Source organism: Huiozyma naganishii, chromosome 12 (assembly GCF_000348985.1).
Source record: "Huiozyma naganishii CBS 8797 chromosome 12, complete genome".
NCBI lineage: Eukaryota > Fungi > Ascomycota > Saccharomycetes > Saccharomycetales > Saccharomycetaceae > Huiozyma > Huiozyma naganishii.
In genome coordinates this window covers 53360-78547 of record NC_035933.1, presented here as the reverse complement: position 1 = coordinate 78547, position 25188 = coordinate 53360, and the positions used below count along the sequence as shown (strand labels likewise).

The 25188-nt window shown below is 51.1% G+C and overlaps 14 protein-coding genes across 14 annotated transcripts; 7 read left to right on the top strand and 7 right to left on the bottom strand.

Annotated features, from left to right (window-relative positions):
- Positions 1–15: 15 nt before the first annotated feature.
- RRT8 (Rrt8p) lies at positions 16–954 on the top strand (the record flags this gene model as incomplete). The annotated part of the gene is made up of 2 exons (XM_022610642.1): positions 16–183; positions 250–954. The coding sequence occupies 2 exons, from the start codon at positions 16–18 to the stop codon at positions 952–954; spliced, it is 873 nt and encodes a 290-aa protein (XP_022466918.1).
- Positions 955–1048: 94 nt separating this feature from the next.
- On the bottom strand, positions 1049–2527 carry GSH2 (glutathione synthase; the record flags this gene model as incomplete). Its single annotated transcript, XM_022610641.1, has 1 exon — positions 1049–2527. The coding sequence occupies one exon, from the start codon at positions 2525–2527 to the stop codon at positions 1049–1051; it is 1479 nt and encodes a 492-aa protein (XP_022466917.1).
- A 1035-nt stretch (positions 2528–3562) lies between these two features.
- KNAG0L00480 (uncharacterized protein) lies at positions 3563–5812 on the top strand (the record flags this gene model as incomplete). The annotated part of the gene is made up of 1 exon (XM_022610639.1): positions 3563–5812. The coding sequence occupies one exon, from the start codon at positions 3563–3565 to the stop codon at positions 5810–5812; it is 2250 nt and encodes a 749-aa protein (XP_022466916.1).
- A 138-nt stretch (positions 5813–5950) lies between these two features.
- On the bottom strand, positions 5951–8410 carry LDB19 (Ldb19p; the record flags this gene model as incomplete). The annotated part of the gene is made up of 1 exon (XM_022610638.1): positions 5951–8410. The coding sequence occupies one exon, from the start codon at positions 8408–8410 to the stop codon at positions 5951–5953; it is 2460 nt and encodes an 819-aa protein (XP_022466915.1).
- Positions 8411–8776: 366 nt separating this feature from the next.
- MAK16 (ribosome biosynthesis protein MAK16) lies at positions 8777–9703 on the top strand (the record flags this gene model as incomplete). Its single annotated transcript, XM_022610637.1, has 1 exon — positions 8777–9703. One exon carries the CDS (start codon positions 8777–8779, stop codon positions 9701–9703), a length of 927 nt encoding a protein of 308 aa, XP_022466914.1.
- A 204-nt stretch (positions 9704–9907) lies between these two features.
- On the bottom strand, positions 9908–11266 carry PRO2 (glutamate-5-semialdehyde dehydrogenase; the record flags this gene model as incomplete). Its single annotated transcript, XM_022610636.1, has 1 exon — positions 9908–11266. The coding sequence occupies one exon, from the start codon at positions 11264–11266 to the stop codon at positions 9908–9910; it is 1359 nt and encodes a 452-aa protein (XP_022466913.1).
- A 275-nt stretch (positions 11267–11541) lies between these two features.
- On the bottom strand, positions 11542–13095 carry KNAG0L00440 (uncharacterized protein; the record flags this gene model as incomplete). Its single annotated transcript, XM_022610635.1, has 1 exon — positions 11542–13095. One exon carries the CDS (start codon positions 13093–13095, stop codon positions 11542–11544), a length of 1554 nt encoding a protein of 517 aa, XP_022466912.1.
- Positions 13096–13458: 363 nt separating this feature from the next.
- MYO2 (myosin 2) lies at positions 13459–18141 on the top strand (the record flags this gene model as incomplete). The annotated part of the gene is made up of 1 exon (XM_022610634.1): positions 13459–18141. The coding sequence occupies one exon, from the start codon at positions 13459–13461 to the stop codon at positions 18139–18141; it is 4683 nt and encodes a 1560-aa protein (XP_022466911.1).
- A 125-nt stretch (positions 18142–18266) lies between these two features.
- SNC2 (SNAP receptor SNC2) lies at positions 18267–18641 on the bottom strand (the record flags this gene model as incomplete). Its single annotated transcript, XM_022610633.1, has 1 exon — positions 18267–18641. One exon carries the CDS (start codon positions 18639–18641, stop codon positions 18267–18269), a length of 375 nt encoding a protein of 124 aa, XP_022466910.1.
- A 581-nt stretch (positions 18642–19222) lies between these two features.
- On the top strand, positions 19223–21064 carry SPB4 (ATP-dependent RNA helicase SPB4; the record flags this gene model as incomplete). The annotated part of the gene is made up of 1 exon (XM_022610632.1): positions 19223–21064. One exon carries the CDS (start codon positions 19223–19225, stop codon positions 21062–21064), a length of 1842 nt encoding a protein of 613 aa, XP_022466909.1.
- A 51-nt stretch (positions 21065–21115) lies between these two features.
- ULA1 (Ula1p) lies at positions 21116–22444 on the bottom strand (the record flags this gene model as incomplete). Its single annotated transcript, XM_022610631.1, has 1 exon — positions 21116–22444. One exon carries the CDS (start codon positions 22442–22444, stop codon positions 21116–21118), a length of 1329 nt encoding a protein of 442 aa, XP_022466908.1.
- A 127-nt stretch (positions 22445–22571) lies between these two features.
- CTF19 (Ctf19p) lies at positions 22572–23642 on the top strand (the record flags this gene model as incomplete). Its single annotated transcript, XM_022610630.1, has 1 exon — positions 22572–23642. The coding sequence occupies one exon, from the start codon at positions 22572–22574 to the stop codon at positions 23640–23642; it is 1071 nt and encodes a 356-aa protein (XP_022466907.1).
- A 27-nt stretch (positions 23643–23669) lies between these two features.
- On the bottom strand, positions 23670–24392 carry WWM1 (Wwm1p; the record flags this gene model as incomplete). The annotated part of the gene is made up of 1 exon (XM_022610628.1): positions 23670–24392. The coding sequence occupies one exon, from the start codon at positions 24390–24392 to the stop codon at positions 23670–23672; it is 723 nt and encodes a 240-aa protein (XP_022466906.1).
- Positions 24393–24503: 111 nt separating this feature from the next.
- Positions 24504–24980, top strand: EMA19 (Ema19p; the record flags this gene model as incomplete). Its single annotated transcript, XM_022610627.1, has 1 exon — positions 24504–24980. One exon carries the CDS (start codon positions 24504–24506, stop codon positions 24978–24980), a length of 477 nt encoding a protein of 158 aa, XP_022466905.1.
- Positions 24981–25188: the final 208 nt, after the last annotated feature.

The window sequence follows — 25188 nt, the reverse complement described above, 5'->3', positions numbered from 1 at the left end:
CCCAAACGAGGACAAATGGCTGCGGAGCGCACTTTCGACTCGGAAAAGAGCCAGCTCGAGTACTACTCCTTCAGGTGCTCTACTGAACGGTACCTAAACCAGAGATGGAGAAGAATGTACTACCTGAAGGAGTATTTCCTGAAGGACTTCTGTACCCCTAGGACTTTCAGCTTCCCGTTACAAGTAAGTGAAACTTTGATTACCTCTTGTTGAAAAAGAGCTAATATACTAACATGTGGTTTTTAATAGGGTTTCTACGAGGTTGTCACGAAATCCAAGTACTGGGAAATGACAGGGCTTCTCCTGGTTTGCCATCTTGTTCTCTTTGTGGTGATAGCGGCTATTATTTATATCCCACTCATGACGCTTTTGTCGCCATTGATGGTCCTGTTGGGACCAATTGGTGTGATTTTGGTACACATTCAGTGGATCATACAGTCTCAGGCCATCAGTGGGTTTGTCGTGAAGCTTACCATATGGCCCACTTATCAATATAGAATATTCCAAATGGCACTGTTATACAATACGGGGACATGCTCCAAACCTATGAAAAGGCCCGGTATCCAGAGAAGTACTCAACCGGCGGCATATAGAGGAGTCAATACTGACTGGTCCAAAAGGATTTCCGTCTCTATGCACATCCTGTACGTTGTCGGCCGGTTCCTTTTCTTCCTGTTGATTTCGCTTATCCCCATCGTGGGCCCCATTGTGGTTAACTTACTACATTCAAGTTCCAGAGCAGCAGCGTACATAAGAAACTACTTGGAGTGGAGGGGTTGTGAGCCGGCTCAAATGAAGGAATTGAAGAAAGTCCGCAGTGGGTTATTTTGGGCGTTTGGAATTCCTGCCACTTTGCTCGACTTGGTTCCCTTTATTTCCATCGTGTCAGCAGCGGGAAACACTGTGGCTGCCACCAAATGGGGGTTGGAGCTAACGGGGAAAGGTATTGTCTAGTAGAGTAGAGAACAACAAAGTCATCATCTTTTTATTTTTTGGGGGAGGGGGATTACTTATGTATTCTATCGGCGCGCTTCCCTTCTATATATATTCAATCCATCAGGTACATGCTATCGATACAGCCGAATCCGGCAACAACACCGCCCTCGTTCGAGGAGACCAGCTTCGATCTTAGTAGCGACCCGCTGTAGTCGTTCATATGGATGTTATCGCCGTCAAAGATAATCGAACCGTAAATGCCCAGCTCGCTAATGATAGGTTCTGTGGACAGTTTGCCGTCCCGCACAATGAAATTCTTCGTTGTGGGCTTGGCATCGATCAACTCCATTAGAATGTACGCATCCCATTCGTCCTCTTTGATGCCTTTCAAGAATGCGGGGATATCCTTCTTGTAAACGTTATGCCCGCCGCCCTCTCTCTGTGGTTTCAAAACGTAATTCTCGGGCTTCTCCAAAGCCAATTTCTTGCCCAGCTTACCTTGCTCCGAGTTGTCCAATGGGTAGATCTTAACGAAACTGTCCATCAGTTCCTTCTTGGTCTTTGCATCGTCGACGAATTTCGAGATGACTTTATCTTCAGTCAACAATTGTTGGATCTTCTTTGTCCCTGCCAACTGGACCGATAGGTCAGGGGCCTTCACGGCGAAGGACTCCTCCAGGAACCCCCTGGCGTCCCAGTGGTCCTCCTTGGCATAGTCACGTACGTCGTAGCCCGTTCTGTAGTAGACGACACCGGCCTCCTTGCCCGTTTTCTTGTGGACAAGTCTGTTGTCCCTGCCGTAAGTGAACTCGGTCTTGACCTCATCCAAAGTGGCACGCAGAGAGTTGATACCATACAGCTTCAACAAGTTGTACTCGAGCAGTTTCTGATCGTAAAGGTTCAATTCCTTTGGTTCCACGACAAACAAGACGACTTTATCGTCCTGCTCCCTCTTTGCAGCGGTATCCTCGGTGTCGACTTTGTATAGGGTCAACGCTGCGGCAAGTGCTTTCACAAGGAAGACGATGGATTCAGAGACGTGCAATTCACCGGGCTCGTAGAAGGACTTCCCTGCAACGTCGTACTTCCCCATCACGTTCAAATACGAGTGCAGTTCACCGACTTTCGAGGACAGACCGCCAAAGGACACGGAAACGGTGTTGAACTCGACCTGCTTGACGGATGCAGTCTTGTGGTCGATCAAGTAGTCCGAGCGGAAGATACCATACTTTAGCGTCTGCTTTGATTTCGCGGTGCGGTCCTCGTACAGCTTGAACAGCCTGCCTGTGAATTCCGGGTCCGCCTTGGCGAGGCTCTTGGTCTCCTTGAGAAGCCATTTAGAGTTGGCGATTTGCGCGTACAGCTTGTTGAACGGTTTCTGCAACTGTTTCGCGGACTGGTAGGCTGCCCGTGGGACAGGAGTTGGGAACACCGTTGTCGGGGCTGCTACTGCGGTGTACACGTTTTCGCTCGACGCCAATGCGACACCGTTAGTCAAGCACCATTGGCTCAATTCGGGGACGATGACTTGCTCGACGTGTGCTTTGTTGACAGTGGGGAACTCAGGGTGCTCTTTCTTCTCGAAATCCATTGTGGTTTGGGGGGGGGGGGGGTTACGAGCTATGGGCAGTTTCAAGACACAAGTAAAACTCAGCTCATCGAAGAATTAGCAGTTTATGATGGGCTCAGTCAAAGTGAAAAAATTTTCCAGTGCCAAAAATCCCAATGTCAAGTGACAGACACAGACACCACGGTTGGCGTCTCTCTTACATGTGGCTTACGGCGACGGCGGCGGTCACAACGGCAGAGTTTCGAGCTGTACTGCACTACGCAAAGTATACACGGATAAGAAAATGTTAAGATAGTACCTTTCCCATATTCACGAATGAATACGCTAGTAGACAATACAGCGGCGCACGCAAAGTGACACCGTCCTCTCGTATGGGAAATATGTAAAGACCTCTTAATTATTGCTCTGGGGAGCAACGAACGCACCGTCCAGAATAATAGTAAAACTATTCCAAACGGCACGCCCTGTAGTATCACGGCCGGCGTGTGAGAGAGTATGCACACCGCCCGCTTCTTGACCCCCCTGAGGTCATGTGGAAGGTCTCTGTGCAAGAGACAGGAGGAACAGTCCTGAACAGCCTGCTCGACGACTGCGTTCTGGTCCTTTTATGTGTCGCGACGCAGGATTTGCTGCTCATTCGGGTAACTGTTCCGCGGAACCGGTCAGGGCACGCCGTGTCGACCAGCGACCGTTGGGTCACCGCTGCAGGGACTAGTCCAGGTGTGTCTGAACGTCAGGTTCAGTTATATTTGGTGTTGGGACCCTCTGCTGGGAGCATTGGGTCGCTGTCGCTCTGTGTCTGGCGGTCGGGCGTGTTTTGTATGCGGTGTCCGGGTGCAAGATTTGTTATTTTTGTCACTTCCCACGGAATGAACAAAATTTCAGTGGAATGATGACACGTAAGTTCCACAGAAGCAGCTGGTAACGTGTCGAGGATTGCACAGTTTGAGTGTTGGTCCACTGTCTGAGAGTAGTAGAGTCTTCTCAATTCGTGTGGAACAAGACCGATCGCTTCTTGGACTGTCGAAAAAGCAACCAACTACAATTACACAGGGAATGTCGTCCACTGCGTTCGAAGAGGGTATCTCCCAGGATACCCTGAGGGCGAGAGGGAAGCTGTCAGGGAAGCAGTCCTCTGCGAGTGAGCAGGAAGATGTGTCCAAAACACGCTCTGCCGCGGGGAGAAGCCCGCTGCTGCTGCTCGAGGCTGTCGCTATGCCGATCTTGTTCACGCTGCTCGGTACTTTTGTCAGAATGTACAGAATTGGCGCCAATAACCACGTCGTGTGGGATGAAGCGCATTTCGGTAAGTTCGGGTCGTACTACCTGAGACACGAGTTTTACCATGATGTTCACCCACCTTTGGGGAAGATGCTTGTCGGTTTGTCCGGTTACATTGCCGGCTACAACGGGTCGTGGGATTTCCCCTCGGGACAAGAGTACCCGGAGTACATTGACTACGTTAAGATGAGAATATTCAACGCGGCGTTCTCCGCTCTGTGTGTCCCCGTCTCGTACTTCACAGCGAAGGCGATCGGGTTTTCGCTGCCAGTGGTATGGTTATTCACTGCGCTCGTGTGCTTCGAACCGAGCTACTTGACCCTGGGAAGGTTCATCCTACTGGACTCGATGCTTTTGTTCTTCACCGTCGCCAGTTTCTACTGTTTCGTCATGTTCCATAACCAGAGGAAACAACCCTTCACCAGAAAATGGTACAAGTGGCTCGGGTTGACAGGGATCTCCATGGGGTGCGCAATCTCCGTCAAGATGGTAGGCCTGTTCATCATCACGCTGGTCGGAATGTACACCGTGGCTGACCTTTGGAACCTCTTGGGCGAAAAGAAAATGACTTGGAAGAAGTATGGTGCACACTGGCTAGCCAGAATTGTCGGACTGATCGTCTTCCCCACGGCCGTGTTTTTGATCTGCTTCAAGATCCATTTCATCCTTTTGTCACACACCGGTACGGGGGACGCCAACATGCCCTCCCTGTTCCAGGCTAACTTGATCGGCACCAACGTCGGCGAGGGTCCTCGTGACATCTCCCTCGGCTCCTCCACAATCTCCATTAAAAACCAGGCTTTAGGTGGCGCTTTGCTACACTCTCACGTACAAACATACCCAGAAGGTTCGACACAACAACAAGTTACCTGTTACTCTTACAGCGACGCGAACAACGATTGGATATTCCAACGTACGAGAGACTTGCCCGCTTGGAATAACGAGGAAACTGACATCGAGTACGTACAGAACGAACAGACTTACAGACTGGTCCACAAGAACACGGGTAAGAACCTGCACACCCACCCTGTCTCAGCTCCAGTGAGCAAGAACGACTACGAGGTGTCCGCGTACGGGACCGATGAGATCGGTGACCCATTCGATTACTGGGTCATTGAAATCATGGACCAAGTCGGTGATGAGGATAAGAACAAACTCCACCCGTTGACCACCTCCTTCCGTATCAGAAGCAAAGAGATTGGCTGCTACTTGGCCCAAACGGGGTCCAGTCTACCGGAATGGGGGTTCAGACAGTCCGAAGTCGCCTGTGTGAAGAACCCATTCAGAAGGGACAAACGGACATGGTGGAACATTGAAACAAACGAAAATGATATCCTACCACCAAGACCAGAAAACTTCGAGTACCCACGCACTGGGTTCCTGAAGGATTTCGTTCATTTGAACTTGGCCATGATGGCAACAAACAACGCTTTGATCCCTGATGAGGAAAAGTTCGACCATTTGGCCTCTTCTGCTTGGCAATGGCCCACTTTGAACATCGGTTTGAGACTGTGTGGCTGGGATGACGATTTTGTCAAGTACTACTTGTTGGGTTTGCCGTTCTCAACATGGCCGTCCACTGTGGCCGTGCTCGCCATGATGGTCACCGTGGTTGTTCTGTTTTTAAGATGGATGAGACAGTTACCGGTCTTCCACACAAACGACGACGAAAACGTGTTTTTGATGGGTGGGTTGTACCCATTGCTGGCATGGGGATTACATTACGTGCCCTTCGTTATCATGTCGAGAGTCACTTACGTCCACCACTACTTGCCCGCGCTGTACTTTGCCCTTATCATCCTCGCTTACTATTTCGATGTCCTATTGAAGGCTCATGTCCAGTGCGTGGCAAGAATCCCCTCGAAATTGAGAGTGGCCATCTACGTCTCTTACTTTGTCATCTTTTTGGCTGGGTTCTACTGGTTCTCTCCAATCTCATTTGGTATGGACGGTCCAAACTCGAACTACGCCTATTTGAACTGGTTACCTAAATGGTCTATTGCAGACTCTGATATTGTGTATTGACTCTTCAATGTCAGCTCAACATAATACTATTATCGTTAATATCTGTAATTTTTATAAATGGTATGTAAAGACGACTTAAATGTCCACATTTTATTACTATATTTCTGATACTTCCGTTGAACCAGTCAGACGAATATATCATTGAGTTATCCTGTCTGTGTCTAAGAGCTCGGATACATTTCTCACAGCAACATTTCTCGTGTTGGCAGGGGTTAGCACCTGGCCTCGGAAGGGGACGTTCCCCTGCAGACTGATGATAGGTTCTAACTGTGGCGACTGGACAGTAGTCAACAGGTGACCGTTCTCGTTGTTATTGGTACTACTACTGCTGCCTCCATGGTAGGCCACCGGCGGAGGCGTGATCTTTATTGGCAGGTCACTATTCTTGACTCTTCTCAACTGGGGTGCATCTCCAAATTCATCGACGTTTTCGTCCCCGTCGACAACACCCAAGTCCACATGGGAGATCACTGTGCCCTTGCTCACGTTTTCGTAACAAGGTGGGGCCTTATCCTTAACGTCCTGATATATGGGAGGCACCTCTTCGTCCCACGATATACCAAGACCGGACCGTTCCGTGACATTCAATCTGAACTGCATCCGAAGAACACGAGCAGCTCCGGTTGGAACGCTGACTATTTTGGGTCCTGGTGCAGCGTGCGATCCGTTCAAACTATTACGAGAAGTAGATGGACTCAAGTCGCCCTCCTCCGATACCAATCGCACTTTTGGTGTGTTCCGGTTGGCGAACATGGGGGATAGTTCAGCGAGTCTTTGATCCGCATTGTTCGGTTCAATATTGTTAGAATTGGGCGGCGATTTCAATTTATCGCTCTTGCTCTTGTTAACGGGTTGTCCGTTCGAGTACTGTAACGTTTCCTCTGCAACCACTATCTCGACAGCCAAAACGTGTGAGACATAAATACCCAGATTAGGGTCCTGTATATCTCCTGCGATTGTTATTGGCGCTCTCTTTGGTTCAACATGTGGGTTTGCCGTTGAAGCATGTAGCAACGGGTTATACACGCCAGAGTTCAGCGCCATGCAATCGATATCCGTAACGAGCTCTATTTTCCCATTGTTATCAAAGTCAGTCTTCCAGCCGTTTTTGATCTCTCCCTTTGAAACAATCCTTATCTCTTCCGTGAACAAAGTACTGTTATTCTTTGCGATTTCTCTCCGCAGTTGCTCCTCCTTGATTCTTTGCTGTTGTTCTAGAATTTCCTGCCTTAGAGCATCATCACTTGGGTGAATGAAATGTGTATCTGCATCATTGCTATCCTCATCATCGTCATCGTTATCTCTCATCCCATTACTGTTTGTAGCTCTCCTCTGTTGCTGATGCGGAGGTTCATTCGACCTTCGTTCAGCATTGTTGGCTTCCCCAGACCGGCCAAGAGGGGTTGCATTGCGACCTGTACTGACCCCCGTGTTATTCAAATTTACCGCTACAGGCATGTTGTCAGGTGACGCCACAGATACTCGAATTTGGGGACCAATATCTCCGTACCGTTTGATAGCCTGGGCAGGTTTCTTACTTCTTTCAATTTCCTTCCTCTGTATTTCTTGCTCCAATTGCGACAGGTTATTAGTGTGAACTTTACAGGCGTTGCTTCTGACTCGTGTTGTCTCCTCTATCCTCCAGGAAAGCTTCCTCATCCTCCACCTTCTGTCATCGGACGAAATCCCATCCAGTTTCATCTCCAAGGGGAATGTAGATTTCGGATAGATCACGTTGGGCAATACAGCAGCAGCTGTCAATTCTGTCGGCGGGAACACCCTGAGAGAGTTCTTATCGGGACCCCTTGTGATACTTCTTGTTATTGGTATAGGTATAGAAACTCGCAGCGAAGTTTCCCTTGGCTCCTTCTGCTTTCCATAGTGTGGGGAGTAATACGTCACGACACCGCAGAGTTCATACGAGACCCTAGTCTCACCACTGAATCCCAACCCACAAGTAGACGGGACAGATCCAGGTACCAGGTATGAGAACGGGTACGAGTGCACCCCGACGGTTTTATCAAGCACCATTGTTTGGATTTGCCATACTTTCATGTTGGTTATTTTATTCTTACAGTTTGCACAGTTTTGAATAGCACTCGTGTCCGGTACAAATGGCTTTTGATAATGTACTCTCTGCACCAAGGACAATGTGACACTTTTCACCTTGACTTTTGTATACCCAGACATAATCTTGGGTTTGGACTGTGCGGCGTTGAAACCAGCTTGATTCCCCTGGTTGGAATTGGTGATTGCCAGATTCGAGAATGTACTGAAAAGCCCACTCCTTCGCTTATCACTAGCATCGGCACTGTTGGTCGCCGCAAGACGCTCATCACCCAACGTATCGGAATTATGCTTACCTTTCCGTCCATGCGGGTCCTTTACCGTCAGAGTAAAAACCCCGCTCAGCAGGGCCCCTGAGGACTCCGTGGCAGTACCGTACATCACACAAGGCGGGGACTCAACAGAGATGGCCAGCTCTATAGGATAATCCCTCGAATTCGTCGAGGAGGAACCAGAGGACGCGCCGCCCAGCAGGGAATCCCCGGAGTTCTCAGACCGGCTTATTGAAGAGTATAGTTTTGCAAACACCATCACCAAAAAGAGAGAATTAAGTATCAAACACCGGCAGGTACCCAATTGCACACAGGGAGAACCTCAGCGACCCTCTGGACCCTCCACTACCTCCCAAAAACTGTCCTGGTTCGTTGCTCATCGTCCACTTCATCGAAAGTTTCACAAAAATTCGAGGAAATTAGGGTTTAGAAACCAGAAACTAGGGCTTGGACAAAAACCGTAAAAAGTGACTGAAAATTTTTTTTGCAATAAAAAAAAAATTTTGCGATGAGCATCGAATTTTGAGGCCTGTTACGTATATAGCAAGGTATACATTGAATTGATACCCAGCTGAGTTGCTGAGGTGTGTGTGAGCGAGGGACTATCCAGGGTTAAAATTGCACGATGTCCACCGATGAGATTGTATGGCAGGTGATTAGCCAGAGTTTTTGCTCGCACAGGATCAAGACGCGGAACGGGCAGCATTTCTGTCGGGACCCGTATAATGTGACTGGGTTGTGCACGAGGCAGTCCTGTCCGCTGGCGAACTCTAAATATGCGACGGTGAGGAGTGACAAGGGTCGGATATACCTGTACATCAAGACTCCCGAGAGAGCGCACACACCGGCGAAACTGTGGGAGAAGATTAAGTTGTCGAAGAACTACGTGACGGCTTTGAAGCAGATCGATGAGCATCTGCTGCACTGGAATAACTTCTTCAAACACAAATGTAAGCAGAGGTTTACGAAATTGACGCAGGTTGCTATCACAGAGAGGAGGCTCGCTATGAGGGAGGACGAGAGGCACTACGTCGGCGTCGCGCCGAAGGTCAAGAGGAGAGAGGAGAACAGGGAAAGGAAAGCGTTGTCCGCTGCTAAGATCGAAAAGGCTATTGAGAAGGAGTTGCTGGATAGATTGAAGTCTGGTGCGTACGGTGACAAGCCATTGAACGTGGACGAGAAAGTCTGGAAAAAAGTTCTTGGGAAGCTGGACGACGAAAACGAGGACGAGGAAGTGGACGAAGATTTGGAGGACTGGGATGAAGAGGAGGAGAGCGATGATGGTGAAGTTGAGTATGTGGCTGCTGATGAGGAGAACGAGTACGTTGACGTTAACGATCTAGAAAAATGGTTGGCCGATTCTGATAGTGAGTACTCCTCTGATGAAGATGATTCCTCCTCCTCTGATGAGAGCAGTGACGAGGACGAGAAAACAGATTCCAACAAGAGAAAGAAAACCAAGGCTCCTAAGGCTAAACGGCCTAGAGTCGAGATTGAGTTTGAGGAGGAGACAAACTTACAACCTGCTGAACAGCAGACAACTGAAAACTAATCTCAAATATAGCACATACATTTCAATAGTCATTCCAATGAAGGGACCGAAAAGAAAAGAAAATCGTGGGTATGCGGAGGAGAGAGCAAATATACAACTGCTTCGCTGCGCTTAAATCACATATGTATCATATACTAACATATTCTAGTCGATGAAACGTTTACACGTATCTCCAGCTGTTCATGAATCGTAGGATTGGCGATTTCATAACGTAACAGTTTTCACGTCAATCTCCTTGTGCACAAAAGCTTTGTTACCACCAGCGCCCAGGTAATCTCCGGCAACTTGCCCGTTACCCCTGATTTGGTATTGGTATATGACCAACCCATCAAGACCCACTGGCCCACGGGCGTGGATCTTCGACGTGGCAATCCCGACTTCTGTACCAAACCCGTATCTGAACCCATCAGCAAATCTTGTCGATGCGTTCCAGTAAACATCCGCAGAATCGACCGCTTTTAAGAATTTCTCTGCATTTGGCTTATCCTCGGAGACAATGCAATCCGTGTGCTTGGAGGAGTGCAAGTTGATATGCTGAATAGCGTCGAGCGCCGTGGGGGTGAATTTGACAGCACAGTCCAAGGATAAGAATTCTTTGTCAAAATCGACGGATTCGTTAGCGTCGACTACTTTATCAGCAGTTTCCCCTGTCAACTTGCCTTGCTCCTTTAATGCATCCTTGACTTCTTGGGTGACATGCAGAGTGACGCCGTGCTCGGCCAAATTGGTCAGAACATCCGTCCAAGAAGGGAAGTTAGGGTTTATGAGTAGGGTCTCCATGGCGTTGCAGCCAGCTGGATAGTTCGTCTTTGCATCGACTGTGATTCTCTTTGCCTTGACCAAGTCCGCTTTCTCGTCAATGTAAACAGAGCAAATACCATCTGCGTGCCCCAGGACTGGGATCTTGGTGTTGTTCTTGATGTTTCTGACCAAAGCGTTGGAACCTCTTGGAACGACCAAGTCGATCAATTCGTCTTGGCTTAGCAAATCGTTCACATCTTGTCTAGTTTGTATCAACTGGACAGCATTCACTGGGACGCCAGTGGTCTTTTCGTTATCGGCCAGCGTGCCGTTAATAATCTTGGCCATTTCTTTGAAAGTGTTCAACGACTCTTTACCACCTTTCAGGATACCAGCGTTACCACTCTTTATGCACAAAGCGGTAATGTTGGCAATCACTTCAGGACGAGATTCAAAGATGACTAGCAGCACACCGATTGGGGAGGTCACTTGGTACAATGTCAAACCTTCATCCAGCTCTCTCGCAAAGTTGACTTTACCGACAGGGTCTGGTAAATCAGCGACGTCTTTGATACCTTGTAACATGGTATCGAACTTGTCACCTTTAAACAAATCTAACCTCTTCACAAGCGACGAGGACAGACCTGTCTCCTCTACAGCAGCCAAGTCCAGTTTATTAGCCCTTTCGATGTCATTCTTAGAAGCCTTTAAAGCGTCGTGTATCTTGTACAGGATCGTGGAACGGTCTTCGTTACTTAGCGTCTTCAAAACATTCCCGGCAAAACGGGCATTTTTAGCAATCTGTTCAGCAGTCGATGACATCCTGGACGAGCGAGAGTTTTGTGTATGCTTGCTACTAGACTTGAGAGAAGAATGCTTCTGTTACACAGAGTACATATAATTTTTCTTATATATATATTATTCGGTGTCAATGACTAAGCAGTAAGGCGGGGAAAGAATATAGATGTGTTTGAGTGTCTGTCAATATCTAATCGTTTACGTACGAGTAGTGTCTATAGGGTCCGGGATTAATGGTATAAGGCTGGGAAAAAATAAGTAACCGGACTGTAAATGGGTGATATTGGATCACAAACGGGCTACCAGAACAGGCTTCGAAGCAGCATGACAAAGTAGATGGCGAATGAGAGAATACACAGGTCGAACAGAACGTACCTGTATTTGTACACAGATTTGGTATTGCGTTTCACCTCTCTTAATGTGTTGCCCATGTTGATGAGGCTCTCTAGAGTTTTCATCGTTTCCTTCTGCTGAGCGACCTTCCGTTGGTAATGCTGCATTTTCTTCTCGAGGACCTCCAGTTCCTGCACCGCGGTGTTCACGTTATCTTGTAAAGTGTGGATGAAGGATTCGCTATTTTTTGGGTCAAAGCTGCGTCGTATTTTTGGTAGGTACGTGTCTTTGATTGCCATCTTCAGAGTCGAAATCTGGTCTCGCAGTTGTGCCACGTCCGTCGTCAGCGTGTCGAATTTGTTCAGATTATCGATTAGACGGGATTCATCAGCGACGATCTTCCGCTGCACTTGATCCCTTAGTTTCAATTCGAGTTGGTGGATCGCCGTTGGGATGTGTTCCTTATATGGGATCTTACGCTTGACCGATTTCTTGACCTGGACATCGAGCGAGGAGGCTGAGGAGTCCATCTCGGGGGAACTGGAAAATATGTCCGATTCCCGCGACTGTGGTGGGCTGGAATGGTCGCCTGAAGTAGACGGTGTGCCGACAATCGATGCAGATGACACAGCGGAGGCCAGGTTCCTATCAGTAAATGGTGTTCTCGGAAGCGACCTCTCGCTTTCATTGGCCACGGCGGACATACTGTACTTTGACGAATGATCCAGCTCTCTGTACAGCAGATTTTCAAACACCAGACTCGATGAGCTGTTGAGTTGCGACGACGAGTTTCTCCTTGGGGGTGATGGATCCTTATCGACTTTCAAAAACTCTTGGACGAGTCTCTTTGCTTGCGAATTGTTGTTACTGGACATCGTCCTCTTGTGCCTCTGTTTCCCGTATATATCACTTCTGGAGTGCAATTTGAACGCAGAGGACACCGTTGCAGTCGAAGAACGTCTCCTATGGCTGTCCCTTAGTGGGGTACAAGGGCCACCGCACTCGAGGGCTGACCCAATACTGCTGGAACTTGATCCTGCGGTAACACCCACCGCCTGCGGCTCCTCGAAGCTGAAAGTGCTGAAATCACCGCCAAAGGCGGAAGAGTAATTGTTCATCTGTTTGTAGAATCCTGCACCTGCGATTTCCATCGAGAACTTATCGTGCAAAGAGCTGAAAGACCCGCCGTCATCGTCATTCTCGTCATCCTCCACGGCCCCAAACTCAAAGGTGGGACTGTACCGTCTGTGCCCCGCCTTCGATCCAGGGGCCGAGCGTGCAAAGAGCACGGGCTTATCATTAACCGCAATAACGGGGGCCCGTCTCAAAAGGGCAGCGGAAGCAGCAGTACCGGCCAGAGAGTCGCTCTGCGGGGGCCTTCTAAGCAGCGCAGGGCTTCCCAGCCTTCCGTCACCCCCAGCCTCCACACCACCACTACAGTACATCCTATCTGCAACGAGACAAGCCGACGAGGGCCTCCTCCTGACGTTGCCCCTCCTATCCATCACGGAATCCATCATAAAATTGCACTCAAATACGCAAAAGACCGGCACAAAAGGAGCGTCTGACCAACAACCCACTCTTACACAACTCCAACTGCACCAGATCAACAGTCCTTGAGCCCTCAGAACCCTCAGAACCCTCAGAACGGTCCCGTTCTTATCGTCGACCTGCTCTCGAGGCCCTCGAGGTCGAGGAATTTGTGTCAAAATCGGGTAAAATTCGGGTAAATCGCTTACGAAACCCAGATCTCAGTAAACACTGAAATATCGCGATTCCTCTCCCGATGCCACGACACAGGGCGTCAACGCGTCGCAGCCAGGGCACCCCGTCGACTCTGCGAGACCTACTAATACCTCAGAAAGAGAGTGTGCTTCTCCGTTATGTCGTTTGAAGTTGGCACGCGGTGCTGGTTCCCGAGCAAAGAGCAGGGCTGGATCGGATGCGAGGTGACGAGGAACAAGTTCGAGGACGGGAAGTACGCGCTGCAGCTTGCCCTCGAGGATGGGACTGTGGTGGACGTGCAGGTGGACTCGCTGACCGATGACAAGGACGAGCAGCTTCCTTTGCTGCGGAACCCGCCGATTCTGGAGGCGACGGAGGACCTTACCTCGCTGTCGTACTTGAACGAACCCGCGGTGCTGCACGCTATTAAGCAGCGATACGCTCAATTGAATATATACACGTACTCTGGGATTGTGCTGATTGCGACGAACCCGTTCGATAGGGTTGACCAACTGTACTCGCCGGATATGATCGAGGCGTACGCTGGGAAGCGCAGGGGAGAGATGGATCCGCACTTGTTCGCGATCGCGGAGGAGGCGTACCGCCTCATGAAGAACGGCCACGAGAACCAGACGATTGTTGTCAGCGGGGAGTCTGGGGCAGGGAAGACGGTCTCGGCGAAGTACATAATGCGGTACTTCGCGTCCGTCGAGGAGGAGATGTCCTCCAACATGGGCAACTTGCAGCACCAAGCAGAGATGTCCGAGACGGAGCAGAAGATCCTCGCAACAAACCCGATCATGGAGGCGTTTGGGAACGCCAAGACCACAAGAAACGACAACTCGTCCCGGTTCGGGAAGTACTTGGAGATTCTCTTCAACGACAAAACCTCGATCATCGGCGCCAAGATTAGAACTTACTTGCTGGAAAGGTCCAGATTGGTGTACCAACCACCAACGGAAAGGAACTACCATATCTTTTACCAGTTGCTTGCAGGTCTGACCCCGGACGAGAAGGCGAAACTTTACTTGACAGACGCGGAGGATTTCGCGTACACGAACCAGGGCGGCGACACCAAGATCAAGGGGATGGACGATGCAAAGGAGTACTCTATTACTGTGGACGCGTTGCAACTGGTCGGTATCGACGAGACTGCGCGTGCTGGGATCTTCCAGATCCTAGCCGCGCTGCTTCACATCGGTAACATCGAGGTTAAAAAGGGCAGAACGGACGCTTCGTTGTCCTCCGAAGAACCAAACTTGATTAAAGCTTGTGAACTGTTGGGGATTGACACGTTCAATTTCGCGAAATGGACCACGAAGAAGCAAATTGTGACGAGGGGGGAAAAGATCGTTTCGAATCTGAACTTCAACCAAGCGGTTGTTGCGAGAGATTCCGTCGCGAAGTTCATATACTCTGCATTGTTTGACTGGCTGGTCGCCAACATTAACACGGTGCTGTGTAACCCTGCGGTCACCAACCAAGTGAAATCATTCATCGGTGTCCTGGACATCTACGGGTTCGAGCACTTCGAAAAGAACTCCTTCGAACAATTTTGTATCAACTACGCGAACGAGAAGTTGCAACAGGAATTCAACCAACATGTGTTCAAACTGGAACAGGAAGAATACGTCAAGGAGGAAATAGAGTGGTCGTTCATCGAGTTCAACGACAACCAACCGTGCATTAACCTTATCGAAAACAAGATAGGTATCCTGTCGCTGCTTGACGAGGAGAGTAGACTACCCGCGGGTTCTGATGAGTCCTGGACGCAGAAATTGTACCAGACTTTGGACAAACCTCCAACGAACAGAGTCTTTTCAAAGCCTAGATTTGGCCAGACCAAGTTCGTGGTTGCGCATTATGCCCACGAAGTTGCTTACGACACTGAAGGGTTTATTGAAAAGAACAGGGACACCGTCTCCGATGGCCATTTGGAGGTCCTCAAGGCTTCCACGAACGAGTCTTTGTTGAATATCTTGCAAAACATGGAATTAGAGGCCGCCAAGCTGGAAGAAGCTAAAAAGGAGGAACAAGAGAAACAGGGCGCGGTAGCTAAACGACCGGGCCCTATGAGAGCGACCAACAGGAAACCTACCTTGGGGTCTATGTTCAAACAGTCTCTGATTGAACTGATGACTACAATCAACTCGACCAACGTCCACTACATCCGCTGCATCAAGCCTAACAACGACAAGGAGGCCTGGGTGTTTGATAATCTGATGGTTCTATCCCAATTGAGGGCCTGTGGTGTCTTAGAAACAATCAGAATATCCTGTGCTGGGTTCCCATCACGGTGGACTTTTGACGAGTTTATTCTGAGATACTATATCCTTACCTCTCCTGATGAGTGGGCTAGTATTTTCAGGAACGAGAACACGAGCGAAGACGATATCATTGCTCTGTGTAAGAAAATCTTAAACGTTACAGTGCAGGACAAGACAAAGTACCAAATCGGTAATACGAAGATATTCTTCAAAGCCGGGATGTTGGCGTATTTGGAAAAGTTAAGAACTGATAAGATGAACCATGCGATTATCATGATTCAAAAGAAGATCAGGGCGAAGTACCACCGCAAGCAGTACTTGCGGATTCAAAAATCGATTGCGAAACTTCACTCTTTGGTCAAAGGTGTCGTTGTCAGGTCCACGGTGGAGACTGAGATGAGAGTTAACTTGGCTATTGACATCCAGAGACTGTACCGTGGTGAAACGGTGCGTTTAGAGACGGAACAAGTGTTGTCAAGCGTCGCTGAGATTCAAAGAAGGATCAAGAGACGTCTTGCGGAGACACATCTGCGCGAGATGTACGAACAAAAAGCTGCCGTGTCGATCCAAAGCAGAGTCAGGGCTTTCCAACCTCGGAGACGTTTCAACTTCCGGAGACGTTGTGCTGTTGTTATCCAGTCGCGTATTAGAAGACGTTTCGCGGAGGCTAAATTGAAGGTATTGAAGGCGGAGGCGAAGAGTGTCAACAAGTTGCAAGAGAACAGTTACAAGTTGGAAAACAAGGTGATTGAGTTGACGGAGAACTTGGCCGCCAAAGTGCGTGAGAACAAGGAAATGCACATTAGGTTGGTTGCCTTGCAAAAACAGCTGGATGAAACTGCCACTTTGAGGGACTCGATTGAATCGCAGAGACTGGAACATAGCAAGATGATCGAGGACCAGCAGTCCGATTTCGTCACGAAACAGAAAGATTTGGACGACCAATTGTTGGCCGCACACAAGTCTATTGAAGGGTATGAGCGTGAGATTGCCGAAATGACGGCAAGGCACGGTGTTCTAAAACAGGAATCGCTTGCGACGCTTGAGGAGTTGGACACCGCTAGAAAGGAGTTGAATGATTACAAGTTACAGAATTCTGATCTTCAAAACGAGGTGAAGTCTCTTAAGGAGGAGATTGTTCGTCTGCAGAACAGTATTGCCCTGGGGACTGTCACCACCAGTGTTATTCCACACAGTCCCGGTGCTAGGATGTCGAGTGAGAGCAGAGTGTTGACAAACGAGTTCATCGAGGAGCACACTGTCGATGGGATGATCTCGCAAGGTGCACCACTAGTCGGTGCGTCTGTCGAAGAGATCAACGACGAGTTGTTCCGTTTGCTGGAGGACACAGACGCGTTGAACGAGGAGATTACTGAGGGTCTGTTGAAGGGGTTCAAAGTGCCAGACTCTGGCGTGGCGATCCAGTTGAGCAGGCGGGACGTGGTGTACCCTGCGCGGATCCTAATCATCATATTGAGCGAGATGTGGCGGTTTGGGTTGACGAAGCAGAGCGAGAATTTCTTGGCGCAAGTGTTGACTACGATTCAACGAGTGGTTACCACTTTGAAGGGGGAACACCTTATTCCCAGCGGTGCCTTTTGGCTTGCCAATGTGCGTGAGTTGTACCTGTTCGTACTTTTTGCACACCACTCGATCCTGACACAGGAATCCTTTAAGGAGGACATGAACAAGGAGGAGTACGATGAGTACGTCTCGTTGGTGACTGAATTGAAGGAGGATTTCGAGTCCTTAAGTTACAACATTTACAATATCTGGATGAAGAAGTTACAGAAGGAGTTGCAAAAGAAGGCGATCCCCGCGATCGTATTGTCCGAGTCGCTGCCCGGGTTCAGTGTCGCGGAGAACGGTGGGTTCTTGAACAAGTTTTTCAGCCACAACGAGGAGTACACGATGGATGACATCTTGACTTTCTTCAACAACATCTACTGGTGTATGAAATCGTTCCATATTGAGCACGAGGTGTTCCGACAAGTGGTGACGACTCTGCTGACGTACGTCGACGCGATCTGTTTCAACAGCTTGATCATCAAGAGGAACTTCTTATCCTGGAAGCGCGGGTTGCAATTGAACTACAACATCACGCGGTTGGAGGAGTGGTGCAAGACGCATGGGCTTGTCGACGGCGCGGACTGCCTACAGCATCTGACGCAGACATCGAAGCTTCTGCAGTTGAAGAAGTACACGACGGAGGATATCGATATCCTACGCGGGATCTGTTCGGACTTGACCCCAGCACAATTGCAGAAACTGATCACACAATCGTACACGGCAGAGTACGAGTCTCCGACGCCGCAGGAAGTGCTCGAGTACGTTGCTGGGATCGTGAAGGCGGAGGGCAAGCAAGCAAACACGGAGGGCAAGCAAGCGAACACGGATATCTTCCTGCAGTTGAAGACGGGGCCCTTCGAGGACCCGTTCATGAAGATCCCACACAAGAAGTTCGACCAAGTCGAGGCGTACATCCCCGCGTGGCTGAACTTGCCGATGACGAAACGGATCGTCGACCTCATCGCGCAAAATGTCAACGCGGGAGGGGAGACCCAGGGAGAGTGAACTATCCAAAAAGCGATACTAGCTTGTATGTACTAGCGTATATATATGTGTGTTGTGTGTGTTGTGTATTGAGAGAGAGTCACAATTTATTAACTATACAGAGGGGAGTGGGGGGCCAGGCTTTACTAGCTGAAGTGGACCGCGATGGGGACAATGATGACGACGAGCAGGATGATGACGACGAGGACGAGACACATGCGCATCTTGAGGTCCTTCCACCACATCTGTTTGCGGACCCTGTTGGCCCCGCGTTTGAACCCCTGGGCCGACACGGCAAGGTTATCCGCCTTGTCCTCGATCGAGGTGAGCCGTTCCCCCCGCTCAGCGACTTTGTTGATGTTGTCACGCATTATACCTACGGTATCGTCGATCTCTGCTTGCAACTGAGCGGTCCGCGACTGCGACTGCGGCTGCGCGGCGCCAGACTGCTGCCCGGGGGCAAACGCGCCCGAGGACTCCTCGGGGGGCACGTACGGATCATAGGGCACCGAAGAAGACATAGTATCGGGTGCAGATGGTTGTCTTTGTGGTCAGATGGGGGTCATCTTCCACTGCTGGCCACCCGTTAACAGCGTTCGAGTTTAAAACGTTGTTCTTAAAATGCGAGTGAAGAAAGCGGGTAACGAGGCGGGGGGCGAGAGGACGGCAAGATAGACCCATGCAGGTGGCCGTGGGACAGCTCTGCAAAGGTATACCTCACAGTTGATGGTCTGGATGATCCATGATGCTAGTTGCTGATCGCTGGACGCTTTTTGAACGGACCACTGGGCGTCTGTGGACCTCTCTCGAGAGGAGTGGCAGTGGTGGGATTGCTTAGAAGAGAGGACCTCTGCGAAACATACAACGCAAACCAGTACCCTGCAGGTATACCAGAGTGTGCAGTACACACAGGCAGTGCTCTGGACGGGAAGTATCCCGAAGCCCTTGGACCACTGCCCAGTACCTGTCACTACGAACGGCGCTCTCACTTTGAAAACTTTCCAGTCGAAGGCGATGCGATGGCCTGTTCCAAGACCCGGTCCCGTTGATGGTGGACTGGTGTCAGGGCATCTGGTAAGGTCCCACACACTCGTCAACGACTATGGGACGCAGCTCGCTGGAATGGGACACACTGGAGTACGAATTGCAGCCGTGGGTGCGCTCGGCAATCGAGACGCTCGGGTTCGATAAGATGACGCCCGTGCAGGCGTCGACGATCCCGCTGTTCGCGGGGAACAAAGACGTTGTTGTTGATGCGGAGACTGGGTCCGGTAAGACCGTCGCCTTTGTGGTGCCCATCCTCGAGAAAATCGTTCAGGAACAAGCATTCCGTCTCAAGAGGGGCCACTTCCACTCGTTGATCCTCACGCCGACAAGAGAATTGGCAAAACAGATCGAAACCGTGGTCCAGTCGTTTCTAGTACACTATACCGAAGGAACACAGCAACCCATTGGCTGCCAGTTGCTTGTGGGGACTAACGAACACAGTATCAGGGACGACGTCAACGCGCTGTGCGAGAACAGGCCTCAGTTGCTCATTGGTACTCCGGGGAGAGTGCTGGACCTGTTGCAGTCGCCCAAAGTGAAGACACAATCCTGCTCCCTTGTGGTGCTCGACGAGGCGGACAGATTGCTGGATGCAAGTTTCGTGGGGGACATCGAGAAAATCCTCAAAGTACTACCAAAACAACGTAGAACTGGACTCTTCTCAGCGACTATCTCCGCGGCTGGGGACACGATCTTCAAAACAGGGCTAAGGAACCCAGTCAAGATTAAAGTTAACGGCCGCGCAATCAGTGCCGCTCCAGAGTCCCTCTCGATCAACTACTGCACGGTCAAACCACAACTCAAATTGCAACTGCTCATCTCGCTGATCAACAGGTTCAAGTTCAAGAAATGTATAGTGTACTTCCCGACTTGCATCTCTGTCACCTTCTTTTACAGCTTCATGAATCACTTGCTCTCTAGGGGGGACATCACACAAGACGTGAAACTGTTCTCCCTCCATGGGAAACTGCAAACGAGTTCAAGGATTAAGACACTCGACGCATTTGCGTCACATTTGGGGAGCGCGGTACTACTGACCACAGACGTTGCGGCCCGAGGGATCGATATCCCGGACGTCGAACTCGTAGTGCAGCTCGACCCACCAACTGACACAGACCTCTTCTTACACAGATGCGGTAGGACAGGAAGGGCCAACAGGATTGGTAAAGCCGTCACGTTCCTCAACGAGGGCCGTGAGGAGGATTTCGTAGGGTTCATGGCCGTCAAGAACGTCGTGATAGAGGAGGACGTCTCCCTGCAGGACCCGGAGATAGAGGGACAAGCGCAGCAGTTCTACAATACGTTTCTGCAGTGGATCCTCGAGGACAGAGACAGATTCGACTACGCGGTCAAGTCGTACGTCGCGTTCATTAGGTACTACTCGAAACACGCGGCACACTCGATCTTCAGACTGCAGAACTTCGATTTCGTCGGACTTGCAAAGATGTACGGCCTGTTCAGACTGCCCAGGATGCCGGAAATCACAAAGAATCTGGCAAATAAAGAGGAGGTCACCTTTGGTGACGGGTGGCTCATGGATCCACCACCTGTGGATATGGACACGTTCGCGTACAGGGACGCGAAGTTAGAACAGAAGAGATTGGAGGAGTTGAAGAACCTTGCCAAAATCAACGACAAGAAGAAGCTCAAATTCGAACTTAAGAAGAAGAACGTTGCCTGGTCCAACAAAACGGACACGAAGGAGACCAAACAGGAGCGCAGGGAGAAAATGTCCCGCAAGAGGAAAGCTATCGAGGAGGAGTTGGCAAGACAGGGCTCTACAAGTGACAAAGACGACGACGACGAGATCGACAAAGACTGGAAGGAGACGATTTTGAAGAGGAAGAAGGGAGACCAGGGCAAGTCGAACGTGCAGGGGAGTTTCGACGACTTATGAATTCCATTACGCACACACATTTTATACATCTCTCAATTTTATACCGCATACTCACAACCGACACGTTGCCATGTTCTGAGGATCAAGGGCATCGTACACAAAGCAGTTATCTATCGGGACGAACTGGTGCGTGATAAGTTTGACCAGCTCTTGCGTTACAAGACCCGCAATGTACGTCTCTGTCGGATAACTGAAAGTGACGTTCAGTTGCGGAAGGTCGACCGTTTTGCCTTCTTGACACCTTTTGAGCGCATCGAGCAACGGTGGGGCGGATGAATCTGGTGGACCGCGGCAGACGCCCAAGGGCTCGAATAACTCTGTAGTTTTAGTGTTCCGGCAAAACTCGTCGATGACGTGCTCAGGAATCTCGATATCGCCTGGTATGAGTTTTTTGAAGTCCGCAAGGTCTTTGGCCGCCTTTGCCTCGTACACCCGCTTCAGCGCGTTGTAGTTGTGTGTAGTGGACTCCATATCTGGTAGAGTCGCATCGAGCGGGAAATGGCCATTGTGCATATCCGCGTATCGCTTCAAAGTTGACAGCAATGTTGCGATGTACTGGTTCATTGTGTCCTGGAATCCGAGTTTGTTCTCTTGCTCGAGCAAGGGACACACATCCCGCGTCAACCGGTTCAGTAGTCCGTCTTGCCTGTTCTTTGTAAAGGCCAAATGGGCAAATCTGACGGCCTCGGCGTAGTTGAGGTCACTTTGCGCTCTTGGGTTGAGTCCATGAAGGTATGTCTCCGCCAGCACAGTTTTAAGTTGTGCCGCAGTGGTCGCGGCCCGACGTGTGTTCAATGTCTTGTAGAGGAGCACAGCAAAGGGTAGCTGCGACAATTGGACGTCGTCCATCTGCTCTACGTGTATAGAGTCCATGTACTGGGACAGTTCCCCCCAGGGATTGTCCAACCGGAGACTGGGTATCGTATACTCGTTTCTAGGGTCCAATAGCAAATGCGGTTCGCTCAATTGCAAATGAACGTAACCACAAAGCCCGCGAGCAAAGCAGTGTATCACTGGAGGTGACAGGTCTCCCTCGTGCCGCAGCCCAACGGGCAAACCGACTTGCACGATAGCGGAGTACCGTTCCGAGTTGGGGATCACGAAACTGTTCAAATTGACGCGGTGGGTGGTCAATTCCAGTGGTTCTGGGTTCAACGGGGCCAGCGCCTCCCGCAGATCACCGTACAACAGATGGTTACTCCTGCCACCCTCAGCATCCAGATACAGCGTGATGCGGGAACCTCCAAGAAGCACGTAATTCTTCAGTATCTCTTGCAGCAGCGGCGTCTCCCCGCGCGAAACAACGCACAGGTGCGACCTACGCACCAGATCTTGACCTGCGTTCCCCCACAACCGCACCTGACGGTCGTACCTGTCCATATCTACCTCCGCCTTGCAGTCCTTCGAGGTCCTGCCCAAGTAGTATGCTTTTGGGTTCAATTACAGCTTAAAAGGCGACAGCACCGTAGAGCAACCAAAAACCAAGGAATCACGGTCAACACACCCAATGGACTTCACCAGTGACATCAGCGGTGGTGTATCGAGTCCGCGGGCCGTTGGTGGGCCCGGTATACAGTTGCATCCGAAGGGTAGCGGTTCCGATGGGAGCGACAGTCGGAACTCGTCACTGCTGGGGGAGTCCGACAGGAAGCGGCTTGCCCTGATGGACAAGAGGGAGCAGTTGCTTGCCCAGCGGGACGCAATGCTGAGGGATCTGGACACATTGAAGCAGGAACTACGCCGACCTGTTGCCGCTGGACCCCGGGAGACCGCGTCTGCGATGCCACGGCGGCAAGCGGACGAGAACGCTGCGAAGATGCTGATCGACCTGATGCTGCTGTCGAGGTCTGATTCGGGTGGACCTGCGGACCAGACGACCGCCGAGTCTCGAGTGCGCGTCGACGGCGGGTCCGGTCTTCAAGAAGAGTTACTGCTGAAGTACGACACTTTGCCCGTGCTGAACATGAGACTGCGGCTCAAGTACTTGACCAAAGTGCTGTACCCGTACCTGACGCTCCATGTCGTTGAATTGGACGCGCAGACGGTTTCCCTCGAGTGCGTGTTCAAACGGAACGCAGCTTCACCACTGCAGTTGCTACTCGAGTTGCAGTACTCCTCCCGGCAAGAGGTTCTGCGGTCGCTCCGAGTGAAACACGTCTCCCCTGGCCATCACTTGGCGCTACAACCGTTGCTAGACGGGTGCACACAGAACGTGAGCGTGCTTCTGTTCACCTGCAACGAGTACAACCGGCTGGTGTACGAACGGGACCAGTTACGCGTTGCCCTTCGAAACAAGTTCCAAGCGCGGTTGCACTACGATGAGAGTCACCTGTCCGGTTCCATCACTCTGCGGGACCTCAGGAACGAGAGGGCCTTGCTCGTGGAGATGCCGATCGTGTTCGACCAACAGTACTGCGGGTTTCTGTACCCGCGGATGCAGATCCGGTTACAGCTGACCCGTGGCCAGGCTGCCGTGGACGACGTTGATATAAACGGTATACTGTATAGACTTATGGAAGAGTACGGTGTCCAGGATGCGCTAGTCGACCTGATCACGTACGCGATGCTCACTGTGTGAGGGTCTTGTGGAAGAAACCCACGAATGTCACCAGTTCCCGTTGTCGCCGCCGTCAAACCCACCGTCGCCGCCGTCAAACCCATTGTCGTTACCGCTGTTGTCGTAGTCGTCGTTGTTCATGTCGTTCACGTTGTTGCTGTCGTTGTAGTAATTGTTCTCTATGACATCTGGCTGGCCGTTATAGTACCCACCGCCGCCGCCTCTGTGGTCGAACGCCTCTGCCAACAGCACACCCCCAAGCACCCCAGCACCGACCCCCATCATCCCGTTCATCCCTCCACGCTTCTGCTGCTGCTGCTGCGGTGCGTACGTGGGCTGTTGAGGCGCATACATGGGCTGTTGTGGAGGGTACATGGGCTGTGGAGGGTACATGGGCTGTGGAGGGTACATTGGTTGCTGCTGGTACACCGGTTGAGGCGGATACGCTGGCTGCTGCGGATACGTCGACGGCTGCGAGTTGGGCGGTGGGGGCCATGTCGTGCCCCTGGGCTCGTCCCACTGCGACTGCTTCGTTTGTAAGTTCACAAAGTACCAGGTCTGGTACTCGTCGTCGTAGATGGCCTTCCACCCAGGTGGCACGATCGGCACAATGCTTCTACTCTGCGCCATCGCTGGCGTGCTGTCCCGTGAGAGTGAGAGGTATAGGGGAACAACGATGGAACTTCCAGTTATAACGAATCGCCAAGAGAGACTACCTCGAGACGGCTGTGCCCCGTCACGTGCAGAAGACGACGCGTCGAAGCCTTGCATCGAACACAAGACGACGAGCAGGTCGTCGAGATCCACGCACTGGTCGACAACGGGCAGAGTCACGTCGTACGCGGACGAGAAGCGACCCGTCACTGCACTCACGACAGGCCAATGCCCGCACTACAGTCTGGCCGCGAACAGGCCTTCTACAAGTGGTACTTTCTGCTGCACATCGTCATCACGGTGCTCGTCGATGCGACGGTCGTCGTCCCCGCGCGGTGGCAGCTCGTGCCCGCTCTCGCTCAATGGCACATCCGGCAGAACGACGACTTCCTGCTGCGCGAGCGGCCCCTGTGGATGCAAGCATTCGTGCTCGTCGAGCTGGTCTTCCAGCTGCCCCTGTTCTTCTACTTCCCTGGGAGACTGCACCGTCTGGGGCCCAGGAAGAACAAGACCCAGACGGACAACTCGCTGCTCCGGGGACTGCTCAAAGTGTACGGCTACAACGCGGCGCTCACGTCGCTGTGCTGCTGTGCAGCGGTGGTGCTGCGCTGCGCAGCGGGCGGTGTCTCCACGGCTACAGCACTCACCTTGCTCGCCCTGTACCTGCCCTACGTCGTCATCCCAGCCCGGCTGGTCTTCGTCTAGGCAGGCGGCAGGACGGCTAGGCAGGGCCCTCCGGGCGGAGCCGAGCCTGGAGCCACGCTTCTCTAGGCTCGCCCCAGCCTAGACCTCCAGGCTCGCGGCCCCGCCCAGCCAACCGCACGCGGGCTAAAACACAGATATAATACATATGTAATTAATATATAAAGGAAGAATCTGAACAGAACCAACACACGTGCGATAAGGGGAGATG